We start from the raw sequence: 16,475 nt of genomic DNA, 5'->3' as shown, positions 1-16,475 counted from the left end.
CCTGGCCCCTGCCCCCAAGGATTGACGCTGCAGCCCGGGAAGGGGCCGGGGAGAGGCAGACCCGGTAACCCGCCCTGTCCCGGGTCTAGGACCCGGTGGCTGCCGCTCCCTGAGCGGGACCTGCCAGCCTGGCCCACGCATCCCACACCGAGAGCCATGAGCTAGGCACGTCTACACCCACCCTCTCCAGGCAGCCCCCCAAGTCAGTCCAGGGGGATACCGGGGGTCCCAGCCTCCTGCCTGCCACTTTGGTCTCATTCAGCCCAGACGGGGAGCGGGTCGAAGACACCGGGGTGAGCGAGGGCGGAACTCCCAGCTGGGAGCACGGGACGCTCGCTGTGCCCAGGTGTGAGCGGTGCCCACGGCGCAGGGCCGGCAGAATCAGGTCCCCCCTTCACCAGGCCAGACCCAGCCCAGTCAGACACCAGCTGAGCCCTGCCACACACCGGAGAGGGGCACGTCTCCGGGCGTTTGCCCAGGCAGGGAATTCCCTACATCTCCCCCTGGCTGCCACCCGGCGGCTTCATCTCTGCCTCCGTCAGCTGGGGGGCCTGCAGATGAAAGCAGGGGGGGGCGAAAGGAACCCCCAACCCAGCACCAGCCCCCCCCCCCAGTTCTTCCAGTAAACAGCACCGGCATCGGCCTGGCCCCTGAGCCCTTCCTCCCCTCCCCCACCACTGTCCCCACTGCCCACGGGCACCACGGCCACCACTCGCACTGGCTACTGCAGCTCCCTTCACCGCAGCCTCCTGCCCCCCTGTTGCGGAGTGTGGGGGAGTCAGGGCCCTGCACCCCTCTTCCCGAGATTCACTGCGACTCTCAACCAGCCAGTAAAGCAGAAGGTTTATTTAAGGACAGGAACACAGTCTCAAGCAGAGCGTGTAGGTACGACCAGACCCCCTCAATTAGGTCCCTCGGGGAGGTTCAGGGAGCTTAGACCCCAGCTTGGGGGTTCCCTGCCTTGCACCACCCAGCCCAAACCGAAACTAAACTCCCAACTCCTCCCGCTGCTCCTCTCCTTTGTTCAGTCTCCCCGGCAGAAGGTGTTAATTCTCCCCACCCCCGTTCCTGGCTCAGGTTACAGCTCAGGTAGCTTCCTTCAAGGGAAGTCCCACATCCCCACTGCAATCCCCCTGCAACATTCCCAGGTCAAATCTGCCCTGCTCCCTGCTCTGTCACATCTCTCCCCCCTTCGAGACTGAACTGAGCGGGGTCACTCTGACCAGTGACCTGGGGAAGTTCAGGGCTCCCTCTCCGGGACAATGCGTCCGCTATCAGGTTGTCACGTCCCTTCACATGGACCACGTCCATGTCATAATCCTGCAGGAGCAGGCTCCATCTCAGGAGCTTGGCGTTGGCTCCTTTCATCTGGTGCAGCCAGGTCAGGGGAGAGTGGTCGGTGTGCATGGTGAAGTGTCGCCCAAAGAGATATGGCTCTAGTTTCTTGAGGGCCCACACCATGGCCAGGCATTCCTTCTCGATGGCCGCGTAGTTCTGCTCCCGGGGTAGCAACTTCTTGCTCAGGTACATGATGGGGTGTCTCTCCCCCTTTTCATCCTCCTGCATTAACACCGCCCCCAGTCCTGTGTCTGAGGCGTCGGTGAACACCATAAAGGGCTTGTCAAAGTCTGGGTTTGCCAGAACTGGGCCACTGACCAGAGCCTCCTTCAGCGCCCGGAGAGCCTCCTGGCACTCCTCGGTCCAGACCACTTTGTCTGGCTTCCCCTTCTTGCACAGCTCAGTGATGGGGGCGGCTATGGCGCTAAAGTGGGGCACGAACCTCCGATAGTACCCTGCCATCCCAATAAAGGCTTGGACCTGCTTTTTGGTTTGAGGAGCGGGCCAGTCTCTGATCACCTCCACTTTGGCTGGTTCCGGCTTTAGGCAGCCGCTTCCCACCCGGTGGCCTAGGTAGGATACCTCAGCCATCCCCACCTTGCACTTCTCCGGTTTTACGGTCAGCCCAGCCTTCTGGAGTCGGTCCAGCACTTGTCTAACCTGGGATATGTGGTCCTCCCAGGTCTGGCTAAAGACACAGATGTCATCGATATACGCCACGGCAAAACTCTCCATCCCCCTCAGTAGCTGATCCACCAGTCGTTGGAAGGTGGCCGGCGCTCCCTTGAGGCCGAAGGGCAGGGTCAGGAACTCATAGAGCCCCAGAGGGGTGACAAAGGTCGATTTCAGCCTGGCATCTGCATCCAGCGGCACTTGCCAATAGCCCTTTGTAAGATCCATGGTGGTAAGGTACCGAGCACCTCCCAGCTTGTCTAGGAGCTCGTCCGGCCTGGGCATGGGGTAGGCATCGGCTACAGTGATGGCATTGAGCTTCCCATAGTCCACACAGAACCGGATCGACCCGTCCTTTTTGGGGACCAGCACCACCGGCGAGGCCCAAGGGCTGGAAGACGGCTGGATCACCCCCAAAGCCAGCATGTCATTGACCTCTCTTTCCAGGTCCTGAGCAGTTTTCCCTGTGGCTCGGAAGGGGGAGCATTTTATAGGCGGGTGCGATCCTGTCTGCACCCGGTGGACAGTCAGATTAGTGCGTCCAGGCTGGTTGGAAAACAGCTGTTGGTACAGATGCAGCACCCCTCCGATCTCAGCTCGCTGGGCAGGGGTTAGCCGATCAGAGAGGGGGATTGCTTCCAGGGGGAAGCCAACTTTTGTCCCAGGGAATAGATCTACTAAAGGGTCATCTCCCTGCCCCTCCCAATGTCCGCACACGGCCAACACCATATTCCCCCTGTCATAATATGGCTTCATCATATTCACATGGTACACCCGGTGGTGGTGTGCCCGGTTTGACAGCTCCACCACATAGTTTACCTCGTTTAGTTGCTTGACAACCTTGAAGGGCCCTTCCCAGGCGGCCTGGAGTTTGTTTTTCCTCACGGGGATGAGGACCATCACCTGATCCCCAGTGGCGAAGGCGCGGGCCCGTGCTGTGCGGTCATACCAGACCTTCTGCTTCCTCTGGGCTCTGGCCAGATTCTCCCTGGCCAGGCCCATGAGCTCGGCAAGTCGTTCCCGGAAGGTCAGGACATACTCCACCACCGACTCTCCCTCGGGAGTGGCCTTCCCCTCCCATTCGTCTCTCATCAGGTCCAGGGGCCCCCTTACCCGCCTTCCATATAGCAGTTCGAAAGGCGAAAACCCGGTAGACTCCTGGGGTACCTCCCTGTACGCAAACAGCAGGTGAGGTAAGTACTTGTCCCAGTCCTGCGGGTGCTGATTCATAAATGTTTTCAGCATCATTTTTAGCGTCCCATTGAACCTCTCCACCAGCCCGTTGGATTGGGGGTGATATGCTGAGGCCCAGTTGTGCCGGACCCCACATCTCTCCCACAAGCACCGGAGTAGGGCCGACATGAAGTTGGACCCTTGGTCCGTCAAGACTTCCTTGGGGAACCCCACTCGGCTGAAAATGGTCAGCAGCGCATCCGCCACAGTGTCTGCTTCAATGGACGATAAGGGCACTGCCTCGGGGTAGCGGGTGGCGAAATCTACCACCACCAGGATGTATTTCTTCCCAGACCGGGTCGTCTTGCTGAGAGGTCCCACTATGTCCATGGCCACCTTCTGGAAAGGCTCCTCTATGATGGGCAAAGGTCTCAATGCTGCTTTCCCCTTGTCCCGGGCCTTCCCCACCCTCTGGCAGGGGTCACAGGATCGGCAGTACTGCCGGACGTTGGTGAAGACCCCGGGCCAGTAAAAGTTCTGTAGCAGCCTCTGCCTGGTGCGCCGGATCCCCTGGTGCCCTGCGAGAGGGATGTCATGGGCCAGGTACAGTAGCTTGTGGCGAAACTTCTGGGGAACCACCAGCTGCCTCCTGATCCCCCACGACTCCACTTCCCCCGGGGGAGCCCACTCTCGGTACAGGAACCCCTTCTCCCACAGGAACCTCTCCTTGCATCCTCTCCTCATGGTCTGTACCACACTGAGGTCAGCCAGGCCCCTTAGCTTCCGCAGTGAGGGGTCCTTCTGCAACTCGGCCTGGAACTCGGCGGCTGGGGAAGGGATGGGGACCTGCTCCCTCTCGTCGGCTGGGTCGGAAGCCCCAGCCACCCCGAGGCCTGTCCTTGGGTGTTCTCTCCCCACCCGGGAAGGGTTCGGTGCCTCCGGTGGGACATCCTTCCCAAGGTCAGGGCGAAGTGCCCCTCGCCGGCTCTGGCTACGGATCACGACTAAGGCGGTCTGGGGGCTGCTTGGCCAGTCCTCTAGGTCCCCCCCCATCAACACCTCAGTGGGCAAATGGTGGTGCACTCCCACGTCCTTGGGGCCCTCCTTGGCCCCCCATTTCAGGTGTACCCTCGCTACGGGAACCTTGAATGGGGTCCCGCCCACCCCGGTCAGGGTCAGGAAGGTGTTGGGCACCACCCGATCTGGGGCCACCACCTCGGGCCGGGCCAGTGTCACCTCTGCGCCCGTGTCCCAGTATCCATAAACTTTCTTCCCATCCACCTCCAGGGGAACAAGGCATTCGCTCCGCAGGGACAGCCCCGCGCCAACCCTGTAAACGGAGAACTTTGAATCCGGAGCATCTGGCCCCCCAGAGAAGCTGGCCTGGGGCCCTTCTCTTTCTTGAGCAGTTGATAAGCTGCCAGCCCCTCTTGCATGAGAAGCCTGCCCCTCGTCCGTCTGGGCCTCTACCAAGTTAACCCGGTGCGGGTTCGGTCTGCTCAGTCTGTCCTTGAGCTTGGGGCACTGGGCCCGAACGTGGCCTCTTCGGCCGCAGTAATAGCAGCTCATGTCCCGTGGGTCCCCTCGAGCCGGTCGGTTGTCCCTGACGCTGGGCATTCCCCGTGGGAGGGGATTCCCCATATTCCCCCTTTGGGAGGTCCCCGGGTGACTCTCTCTCTGCATCGCGGCGGGCCTGTTCCTTTGGGGCTCCTCCCTGCCACCCCCTGACCGGCTCTTTACAAACTCATCAGCCAGCTGCCCGGCGTGTCGCGGGTTCTCTGGCTTTCTGTCCACCAACCACAGCCTCAGGTCGGATGGGCACCGCTCATACAGTTGCTCCAGTACCAGCAGTTTAATCAGGTCCTCCTTCGTCTGGGCCCCACCAGCCCACTTGCTGGCGTATCTTTCCATGCGGACGGCTAGTTGCAGATGTGAGATCTCAGGGGTTTTATCCTGACTCCGGAACCTTTCCCGGTACATCTCAGGAGTCAGCCCAAACTCACGTAGCAGGGCCTTTTTGAATAGTTCGTAGTCCCCTTTCTCTGCCTCTCCCAGTTGGCGGTACAATGCCACGGCTTTGGGGTCCAGTAAGGGGGTAAGGACCCGGAGTTTGTCCGCAGGATCAACCCGGTGCAGCTCGCAGGCCGTCTCAAAGGCCTCCAGGAAGTCATCCATGTCCTCCCCCTCCTTGTATGGGGCCATGATGCACTTATCAAAGCTCCGTGCAGTCCTGGGTCCCCCCTCACTCACCGCAGCCGGGGGTTCGCTGCCCTTTAATCTCGCCAGTTCCAGTTCACGCTGATGCTGTCTCTCATTCTCCTCCCGTTCATGCTGTCTCTGTCTCTCTTTCTCCTCCCGTTCATGCTGTCTCTGTTGTTCACGATCCTCCAGCTCTCTCAGTTTTAGCTCTTTCTCCCATTCCAGCCAATTCCGCTCCACGGATGCCGAACGTCGCCGGGAGGATCCTCTGCTGGCCGGCGAGCTTCGCCGGGAGGGTCCCCTGCTGGCCGGGGGGCCCACGGCGCCTTCGGTATTTGCTGGGCTCCTCCCCACCCTTCCCCTAGGCATAGGAAGGAGGGGTCTCGGGAAGCCCTCAGCAGCCGGCTGACCACTCCCAGCTGGGACAGACACTGGTGCCTGCGCTGCATTTGCCAGGCTGCTTCCCTGAGACACAGGGATCAGTTCATTCGCGCGATCTTCCTCCTCCAGCCGGGCAATGAGCTGTGCTTTGGTGAGCCTCCCAATGCGCAGCCGCCTCTGCTTGCACAGCTCCACCAGGTCGCTCTTAAGCCGCTTGGCATACATCTTCCTGCTGGCCACTCACCGGCCTGTGTGCTCACAGCTCCCCACAGTTCCCAGGGGGACCCCTAGTGTGCCAGCCCTTCTCGAGGTCACCACCTCTCTGCCAGGGTCGAGCTGCAGACTCCTCTGCCCCTGGGACCACTCGCTGCGATCCCCCCGGGGGACCCTGTTACTGCAAAAGTCCTTCTCGCTGGTCACACACTCCCAGGGGTAATAACCGTCTCTCTCTCACTCTTCAGCAGGCCTGGTCCCCGTCAATCCCCCTTCGTTTTACTGCTCCCCAGTCACTTACTGCAGGAAGCGCCGTCCACGGGGTGCAGTAGATCCCGCCGCTGCCACCAGTTCTTGCGGAGTGTGGGGGAGTCAGGGCCCTGCACCCCTCTTCCCGAGATTCACTGCGACTCTCAACCAGCCAGTAAAGCAGAAGGTTTATTTAAGGACAGGAACACAGTCTCAAGCAGAGCGTGTAGGTACGACCAGACCCCCTCAATTAGGTCCCTCTGGGAGGTTCAGGGAGCTTAGACCCCAGCTTGGGGGTTCCCTGCCTTGCACCACCCAGCCCAAACCGAAACTAAACTCCCAACTCCTCCCGCTGCTCCTCTCCTTTGTTCAGTCTCCCGGCCAGAAGGTGTTAATTCTCCCCACCCCCGTTCCTGGCTCAGGTTACAGCTCAGGTAGCTTCCTTCAAGGGAAGTCCCACATCCCCACTGCAATCCCCCTGCAACATTCCCAGGTCAAATCTGCCCTGCTCCCTGCTCCGTCACATCCCCCCAGCACGGGCAGGGCATGGCTGCTGCTGCCTTCTCCCAGCCATTGCACCGAGCAGCAACGTGTCCTGCCGGCCCCTGCGCCTCTCAGGAGCTCGGCGTCCGAGCGCTCCATGGATTCCGCCAGCCCCCGCCCTGCCTGCGGCCCCTCGCTACCCCCGGCCCTTCGCAGACCCCTCCATGCTCCACGCAGCCCCGGGGCCCCCTTCTGAAGCAGCCACCTGCTGTAACGTTGCCAACCCGGGAGTCTCAGGCATTAACGACCAATCTTGAATTAAAGATTACGTCACGGGATGAAACCTCCAGGACTCTGTCCAGCCAGGATTGGCCTCCCTAGCTGCTGTGATGGCTTTTCGCTCCGTGCTGGCAGGCGCCCGGCAGGCCCAGTTCTCAGGGAGAGCAGCCAGGCAGGATGACTTTCAAAGCCCGCGTCCCGGCTGCTCCGCTCCTCAGAGACGTGGCTCCGAAGGGCCACCTCACCGGGTCACCGGCTCACAATCCTGAGACGAAGGCAACTGCCCCAGGCCAGTGGGAACCAGTGTCAGGGGACACCACGCAGCGTCGCCCAGAGCCGTGCGGGCGAGGGGAACCAGGCGCACACAGCACCTCAGGGAGAGCCGTCTGCCTCCATGACAGGTGCCCCCACCCACAACAGACCGGGCGTCTCCTCCCCGCCGTGCACAGTCAGAGCTCACAGTAACAAGCCCCCTCAGGGCCCCACACGGGCCCCCCCCACTTCCCCCCCACTGCAGGCGCGGTCCCCCCCCACTTCCCCCACACTGCAGGCACGGTCCCCCCACGACACAGGGCCACGCGCGGCCCCCCACACTGCAGGCACGGTCCCCCCCCCCACGACACAGGGCCACGCGCGGTCCCCCACACTGCCGGCGCGGTCCCCCCACGACACAGGGCCACGCGTGGTCTCTCTGCACTGCGGCACGGTCCCCCCATGACACAGGGCCCCGCATGGTCCCCCCCCGCTTCCCCCACACTGCAGGCACGGTCCCCCCACGACACAGGGCCACGCGTGGTCCCCCACACTGCAGGCACAGTCCCCCCATGACACAGGGCCACGCGCGGTCCCCCCCCGCTTCCCCCACACTGCAGGCACAGTCCCCCCCCCACGACACAGGGCCACGCGCGGTCCCCCACACTGCCGGCACAGTCCCCCCACGACACAGGGCCACGCACGGCCCCCTCACCCCCCACAACACAGTGCAAGGCATGGTCCTCTGCAGTCCCCCCAGTATAACATGCCCTCCCGTCAGACTCCCCAAGGCAATACAGTCATCCCCTCCCCCACTAGATCCAGACTAACTGGGGCCCCACCAAATTCATGGTCCATGTTGGTCAATTACAAGGCCATAGGATTTTAAAAATCGTTAATTTCACGATTTCAGCTATTTAAATCTGAACTGTCACCCTGTAATTGTGGGGTCCTGACCCAAAAAGGAGTTGTGGGGGGGGGGTCGCAAGGTTATTGTAGGGGGGTTGCGAAACTTCTACCCTCACTTCTGCGCTGCGGCTGGCGGCGGTGCTGCCTTCAGAGCTGGGCAGCCGGAGAGCGGCGGCTGCTGGCCGGGATCCCAGCTCCGTAGGCAGAGCCGTCGCCAGCAGCAGCGCAGAAGTAAGGGTGGCAGTACTGTGAGCCCCCTACAAGAACCTTGTGACCCCCCTGCAGCCCCCTTTTGGGTCAGGCCCCCAATCTGAGAAACACTGGTCTCCCCCTGAAATCGGTCTAGTACAGGGTAGAAGCACACAAAAGACCAGATTTCATGGGGGGAGACCAGATTTCATGGTCTGTGATGCGTTTTTCATGGCTGTGAATTTGGTAGGGCCCTAAGAATAACCCTGCAGCACGTGGTACCCCCCATCCTCCCAGCGCCAGGCATGCTCCCACCTGCCCCACAGCGTAACAGTGTGAAGCGGTTTCCTCGTCCCCTCTCTCCAGTACAGCGCCTGCCCACAGCCCGGCCCCCTGCAGCCCTGCCCCAGGTGAGCACCCCTCACCTCTTTGCCCATCTCGGGGCGCAGCAGGCCTCCGATGGCTCTCTGCCAAGGTGCTATGTCCCTCCCGCAGGCCGACCCTCCCCGTAGGGAGCTCTGTGCGGCTGAGCCACGATCCTGCCCCATTGCCCTGAGGCCAGGCACTGGCTGCAGGGACACCCCAGGCTGGCCCACCTCGGGCTGGGGCTCTGAGCTCCTGCCCAGCAGGGCAGGCCAAGGCAGGGCCCAGCGCAGCCCCACAGGTAGCCACCAGGGAGGGGCAGCACTGCCAGGGCCTGTGCCACCCTGGGAGCCGAATCCCCCGGGGTCCCCAGGCAGCGGGCACAGGGGTATTCCCCACATGCAGTCAGGGACCCTGCGGGGAGGGTCTGGGAGCCTGGAACAGGGGCATGGGGGCGTGAGGCAGCACTGGGGCTGAGGGGCGTGGACCCTCCACAATCCTGCCCCTTCACGTTGACGTGGTGCCAGCAGTGGGGTCAGCGAGACCGAAGCTGCCCCCACCTGTCTCCACAGCAGCCCCCATCGCTGGAGGAGTCACCGGGGGGGGAGGGAGAGACCAGGCATCGGGGCACGACCCCTAACCCTGCCATGCCCCATTTGCTCACCAGGCTCCCAGCTGCTCAGCGTGGCGGGCACGGCCCCAGTCCTGCTCCTCACGCTGGCTGCAGACCTGGCTCAAAGCCAAGGCACTGGGCCCAGGCAGGCTGGGGGCAGCCAGCTGCCAGGGAAGGGGGCTGCGCCAGGCAGTGCCAGGCCTACCTGTGCCGGACTCCGCCTTACTCTGAGGTACACCAGGGTCCCACCGTGATCCCCGAGCCAGGCAGGAGGCAGGCCAGGGCCCTTCTCAGCCAGCCGCACCCCCTGCCAGCCCCAGACCGCCCGGGGCCGGGTGCCTCGGGATCTCAGCACACAGGGGCCAGCAGCCCCCCAGCTGCCAGCTTCCCTGACACCCGGGGGGGGGACGGGTGCCATGTGCCCCCTGGGAACACTGGGCACTGCGAGCAGCTGACCAATGGGCATGGCCCACTGCAGTGTGCCCCTCCCCCACTGGAACTGACCAATGGGCACGGCCCACTGCAGTGTGCCCCTCCCCCACTGGAACTGAGCAATGGGCACGGCCCACTGCAGTGTGCCCCTCCCCCACTGGAACTGACCAATGGGCACGGCCCACTGCAGTGTGCCCCGCCCCCACTGGAACTGACCAATGGGCACGGCCCACTGCAGTGTTCACCCCCCACTGGAACTGAGCAATGGGCACGGCCCACTGCAGTGTGCCCCTCCCCCACTGGAACTGACCAATGGGCATGGCCCACTGCAGTGTGCCCCTCCCCCACTGGAACTGACCAATGGGCACCGCCCACTGCAGTGTGCCCCTCCCCCACTGGAACTGACCAATGGGCACGGCCCACTGCAGTGTGCCCCTCCCCCACTGGAACTGACCAATGGGCACCGCCCACTGCAGTGTGCCCCTCCCCCACTGGAACTGACCAATGGGCACCGCCCACTCCAGTGACACCCCCTCCCCCACTGTAACTGACCAATGGGCATGGCCCACGCTGGTTCGGGCCAATGGGCTCTGCTGTCTGGTACTTGTCTCAGCCCCCATGCGGGTGTTAACTCCCCCCCCCCCCCATAGCACCCAGCGCCGGTAGCTCAGGGTCGGGGGGGCACCGTGAGGTGCATGGCCTGGCTGGGACTCACAGATCAGGGTTTGGCGCACAGGCCTTGGCCAGCAGTGGCGGAGGCGGGAGGGTGCTCGTTTTCCAGAAGGGCCCCCCCGGGCATTGCTGCTTTAACTGGGGCAGCTCCGTGTGGGGCTCAGCTGGCCCCACCCCCCTTGTCGTGCCAGCTGGAAGGTGCATTGGGGCTGTGGTGTCTGGCTGGCATCGCTGGCTTCCCCAGTAACCGCTGCACCGCGCTCGCTCTCTCTCTCCTGCCCCAGCGCTTGGCTCTCCAGCTCCTGGCACTGGCCCCCCAGGTCCCCTTCCTCCACCCCTAGGCTCTCCCAGTCTCTAACCACAGTCCGCCCGCACGGCTTCACCACGCCAGCGCCCTCATCTCCAGCCCCATAGGGCCACATTCACCAGTATGACAACAGGCCTCAGCCCTGCCCCGGGACACCTGCTCCATCCCCACCACGCCAGGTGCTCTGAGCTCTCCCGGGGCATCGCCGGCAGCTTATGGACCTGTGGCTGTGGTGCAAATTCACATGGCAAAGCTCGCCTCCGGCAGTTCCACTTGGGTACCCAGCATGGCCATGCGGCTGGTAAGAGGTGTTGTGTCCCACCCCAGAGGCAGCTGCATCGGGCAGGGTCCCCTGTGTACACACACGCTCACCCTCTTCTCAGGGCCTTGGCCTCAGACCCTGCTCCCCGCTAGCTTACCTTCCATGTCAATGATGGCCAACACGGCGCTGGTCATGGTCTCGCCCTGCTCGTTCTGGGCCACACAGGTGTAGACGCCGGCGTCCTCCAGCTTGCTGTCCCGGATCCACAGGGTGCCGTACTCCTCTCCCCGCGGGGGGATTTGCGCCCCGTTCTTGTACCAGCGCAGGCGGGGCTGGGGGCTCCCAGCCACAGCCACTCGCAGCCGAATGTCGCAGCCGGGGCCAATGGCCGCGTTCTTCAGCTTCCGCACAAAGACTGGGGCTGCTGGGCGAGCTGCCCCCGCTTCAGGCACGGCCGTGACCTTGGCGCGCTTCGGGGGGATGCCGGGACTTGGAGGGGCCACTCCGGGCCTCCCCAGCGTGCGCGCCAGCGCCCCGGCCTCCTCCCCAGCCGTGCTCGGCTTGCTCTGCACCTGGGCTCTACGCATGACTCGTGGCCGCTGAATTCAATCCTCACTGGGTTTCCACTTGCAGCCCTGCACCCTGCCGAGCCTGTACCCAGGGCCCTGGACTCAAGGCAGCTGCAGATGGACCCCCGGGCAGCCCCCACGATCCGTTTCTCCCTCTTGCCGCACAGGCTGCCCCCGGCTGCTGGGCACGTGCCAGGGGGCAAGAGGAGGAAAGGCCGCTGCCCGGTGCAGGTGGCGTTCGGTTCGGTGCCTGCCCAGCCGGACGAAGCCCCGAAGGTCGCAGCTCCGGGGGTGAGTGCAGGGTTATTTTTAGGCTGGGTCTCAGGTTGCTGCCTGCACAGTGGAGCCAGACATGCAGAGGGGGCCCACACCGCACACCAGGCCGGGAGCTGCACCGTGCCGAGCTCAACCCCCAGCTCCGCTCCGTGACCCAGCACCTGCTCCTCTGCCTACCTGGGGCGCGGCTCCCTGCGCCCCCGACCGCTCCCGCAGGCTCCCTCTGGCCTCCGACCTTGGCGTCCCCCCTCCCGCTCCGTGGAGCCCGGCAGAACCGAGCTGTCTCTGCCCCCTCTCCTGAAGTAGCAGCTGCCTTCTGATGTGTCACATTCCTTGGCCTGGCTCCCCCACTCAGAGCCGAGTGCGTGGCCCCGCACGGCTCAGCTCCACTTGCAAAGATAGCCAGGGCCCCCGGCCTTTCCATATTAGCCGCCAGGCCGAGAGGGAGCCACTGCGGCCCAGCCCCCTGGCCGGCTCCGAGAGGCAGCTGCAGCTCCGTCACAACAGACAGCGCACACTCCCTGCAGTGCGAGAGCCCGGCTGGGGAACACGAGTGCCAGGCCAGGCCCCAGACGCCCTGCTGTGCCGACCCTCACACCCCAACACCTACTGCACGGGCAGGGCTGGCTGGGAAACCCAGCGCTCCTGGGAGCTTTCCCCATTTCCCCCCAAATCGTGTGACCCCACAGAGAGCCCAGCTCCTGAGTCAGAGCCCAGGAAGCCGAGATTAGCCCCAAAGTCCAGAGCTTTTAAAAACCCCATCAAATGATCTGGTTCGTCGGGCTTGGCTTTTTCATTCCCCTCCATGTCTCGGCCAGTGCATGAGCGTTGGAAAGTCAACTGTTCCCACACTCCCAGATGCCGGCCCAGTCAGCGACAAACTCCGAGGGCTGGGAATTAAAGCTGGAAATTAGCACCCACACTCCACAGCCCCTCGCGAGCCTCCGCTCTTCCAATTAGCTTTCAACAGTCGTGTGAGCTGCAAAGACTGTGGGGAGAGCCCCAGCACCTCGCTACCTGCTGCAAACCCCCTCCCCCAAGCAGGTTTTATGGAAATAGGTCTTGTCAAACAAACCTGATTTCACTCTTCAATGAGCTTACAAGGCTGGCTGATAAAAGGGAACTGCACAGACGTAATGGACTTTGACTTTTGTAAGGCATTCGGCTTGGTACGGCGTGACATTTTGATTAAAAAGCTAGAACGTTATAAAATTAACATGGCCCACAGTAAATGGATTAAGAGCTGGCCAAATCATAGGTCTCAAAATGTAATTATAAATGGAATATCATCACTCAACATGTTTGCTTCTCGTGGGGTCCCACCGGGATGGGTTCTTGGCCCTGCGCTAGTTAACATTTTTATCAGTGCCCTGGAGGAAAACCCAAAGTCATCACTGAGGAAGTTTGAGCAGACACAGAACTCGGGGGCAGGTAAAGAATAAGGACAGAGCAACCTGGATTGCTGGGGAAGGAAGGCACATGTCGAGGTCTGCGTCTAGGAGCAGAGAATGCCGGCTGTGCAAACAGGGCGGGGGACTCTTGCCTGGGAAGCAGGGACTGAAAAAGATTTTGAGGTCATGGTGGAGAATCAGCTGAACATGAGCCCCCAGTGCGACTCAAAGGGCTCATGCGATCCTGGGCTGCATAAATGGGAATCTCGAGGAGGAGCAGGGAGGTTCTTTTACCTCCGTCCTTGGCACTGGCGCGACGCTGCTGGAATCCTGCGTCCGGTTCTGGGGCCCATAGTTCAGGAAGGATGTTGATAAACTGAAGCGGGTTCAGACAGAGAAGATGGATTAAAGGATTAGAAAATCTGCCTCTAGATAGAGACAAGAACCCAATCCATTTAGTTTAACAGAGACGGCTAAGGGGTGACAAGGTCACAGGCTGTAAGGACCCATATATACGGGATGAATACTGGACATTGGGCTCTTCAGTCCAGCCGTGGAAGGTCGAACATGATCCCAAGGCTGGAAGTTGAAGCTAGACAAATTCAGACTGGAAATAAGTGCACATTTTTTTGTGCGTGTGTGACGAACTGGGCCTGTTCTCACGGTGGTCTGTGAATGCTGACAGGGGAGTGTGCTGGGATAGTCTGCATTGCAGGATGGGATCTGCCCGAGGGCGCCCGAGGGCGCATACCTGAGTGTGTAACATGAGAACCCAGGAAGGGGTTGAAGGTGAGGTGACTCCTTAGCCCGGGAAACTGAACAAAGGCTGTGGGAGGGGTCACAAAAGGAGAGTGCTGGAAGCAGGCAGGGAGAGAGGGCTGGGGGGCAGAGATGGCTCTGACCTCCCAAGGGGGGCTGGGCTGGGATGCCCGGGGACCCCAAGATGGACCTAACTGAGGGGGTCCCTGTTGTCTGTGCCTGCAAGACCTGTCTTGGACTGTATTCCTGTCATCCAAATAAACCTTCTGCTTTACTGGCTGGCTGAGAGTCATGGTGAATCGCAGGAAGCCGGGGGTGCAGGGCCCTGAGTCCCCCAATACTCCGTGACAACTGGTGGCAGCGGCGGGATCTACTGCACCCCGTGGATGGCGCTTCCTGCAGTAAGTGACTGGGGAGCAGTAAAACGAAGGGGGATTGACGGGGACCAGGCGCGCTGAAGAGTGAGAGAGAGACGGTTATTACCCCTGGGAGTGTGTGACCAGCGAGAAGGACTTTTGCAGTAACAGGGTCCCCCGAGGGGATCGCAGCGAGTGGTCCCAGGGGCGGAGGAGTCTGCAGCTCGACCCTGGCAGAGAGGTGGTGACCTCGAGAAGGGCTGGCACACTAGGGGGCCCCCTGGGAACTGTGGGGAGCTGTGAGCACACAGGCCGGTGAGTGGCCAGCAGGAAGATGTATGCCAAGCGGCTTAAGAGCGACCTGGTGGAGCTGTGCAAGCAGAGGCGGCTGCGCATTGGGAGGCTCACCAAAGAACAGCTCATTGCCCAGCTGGAGGCAGAAGATCGCGCGAATGAACTGATCCCTGGGTCTCAGGGAAGCAGCCTGGCAAATGCAGCGCAGGCACCAGTGTTTGTCCCAGCTGGGAGTGGTCAGCCGGCTGCTGAGGGCGTCCCGAGACCCCTCCTTCCTATGCCTAGGGGAAGGGTGGGGAGGAGCCCAGCAAATACCGAAGGCGCCGTGGCCCCCCCGGCCAGCAGGGGGTCCCCCCGGCGAAGCTCGCCGGCCAGCAGAGGATCCTCCCGGCGACGTTCGGCATCCGGGGAGCGGAATTGGCTGGAATGGGAGAAAGAGCTAAAACTGAGAGAGCTGGAGGATCGTGAACAACAGAGACAGCATGAACGGGAGGAGAAAGAGAGACAGAGACAGCATGAACGGGAGGAGAAAGAGAGACAGCATCAGCGTGAACGGGAGGAGAATGAGAGACAGAGACAGGAGAATGAGAGACAGCGTCAGCATGACCTGGAACTGGCGAGACTGAGGGGCAGCGAACCCCCGGCTGCGGTGAGTGAGGGGGGACCCAGGACTGCACGGAGCTTTGATAAGTGCATCATGGCCCCATACAAGGAGGGGGAGGACATGGATGACTTCCTGGAGGCCTTTGAGACGGCCTGCGAGCTGCACCGGGTGGATCCCGCGGACAGACTCCGGGTCCTTACCCCCTTACTGGACCCCAAATCCGTGGCATTGTACCGCCAACTGGGAGAGGCAGAGAAAGGGGACTACGAACTATTCAAAAAGGTCCTGCTACGGGAGTTTGGGCTGACTCCTGAGATGTACCGGGAAAGGTTCCGGAGTCAAGATAAAACCCCTGAGATCTCATATCTGCAACTAGCCGCCCGCATGGAAAGATACGCCAGCAAGTGGGCTGGTGGGGCCCAGACGAAGGAGGACCTGATTAAACTGCTGGTACTGGAGCAACTGTATGAGCGGTGCCCATCCGACCTGAGGCTGTGGTTGGTGGACAGAAAGCCAGAGAACCCGCGACACGCCGGGCAGCTGGCTGATGAGTTTGTAAAGAGCCGGTCAGGGGGTGGCAGGGAGGAGTCCCAAAGGAGCAATCCCACCACAACGCAGAGAGAGAGTCACCATGGGACCTCCCCGTGGGAAAATACAGAAAAACCCCATCAGAGGGGAACATCCGGCATCAGGACCATCCGACCCACTCAAGGGGACCCATGGGACATGGGCTGCTACCACTGTGGCCAAAAGGGCCACATACGGGCCCAGTGCCCCAGGCTCAGGGACAGACTGAGCAGGCCGAACCCACAGAGGGTTGACTGGGTAGAGACCCAGCCTGGCGAGAGGCAGCATTCCCAGGGAAGGGGGGCTGGCAGAGTACCACCTGCTAAGGAGGGAGGAGAGCCCCAGGCCAGCTTCTCTGGGGGGCCAGATGCTCCGGATTCAAAGTTCTCCGTTTACAGGGTTGGCGCGGGGCTGTCCCTGCGGAGCGAGTGCCTTGTTCCCCTGGAGGTGGATGGGAAGGAAGTTTATGGTTACTGGGACACGGGCGCAGAGGTGACACTGGCCCGACCCGAGGTGGTGGCCCCAGATCGGGTGGTGCCCAACACCTTCCTGACCCTGACCGGGGTGGGCGGGACCCCATTCAAGGTTCCCGTAGCGAGGGTACACCTGAAATGGGGGGCCAAGGAGGGCCCCAAGGACGTGGGAGTGCACCACCATTTGCCCACTGAGGTGT

The 16,475-nt window shown here is 62.1% G+C and overlaps 1 protein-coding gene across 2 annotated transcripts in view; it reads right to left on the bottom strand.

The window, feature by feature from the left end:
* SPEG (striated muscle enriched protein kinase) overlaps positions 1-12,067 on the bottom strand; it is a 130,521-nt gene extending 118,454 nt beyond the window's left edge. For both annotated transcript variants that reach the window (XM_054043334.1, XM_054043335.1), the window contains exon 1: positions 11,144-12,067. In XM_054043334.1, coding sequence (XP_053899309.1) covers positions 11,144-11,573 — 430 coding nt within the window. In that variant the 5' untranslated portion in view covers positions 11,574-12,067. The remainder of the gene's footprint in view (positions 1-11,143) is intronic.
* Positions 12,068-16,475: the final 4,408 nt, after the last annotated feature.

This window comes from Malaclemys terrapin, chromosome 11 (genome assembly GCF_027887155.1).
Source record: "Malaclemys terrapin pileata isolate rMalTer1 chromosome 11, rMalTer1.hap1, whole genome shotgun sequence".
Taxonomy (NCBI): Eukaryota; Metazoa; Chordata; order Testudines; family Emydidae; genus Malaclemys; species Malaclemys terrapin.
Note: the sequence above shows the minus strand (reverse complement) of the source record. Positions and strands in the feature narration are given on the sequence as shown.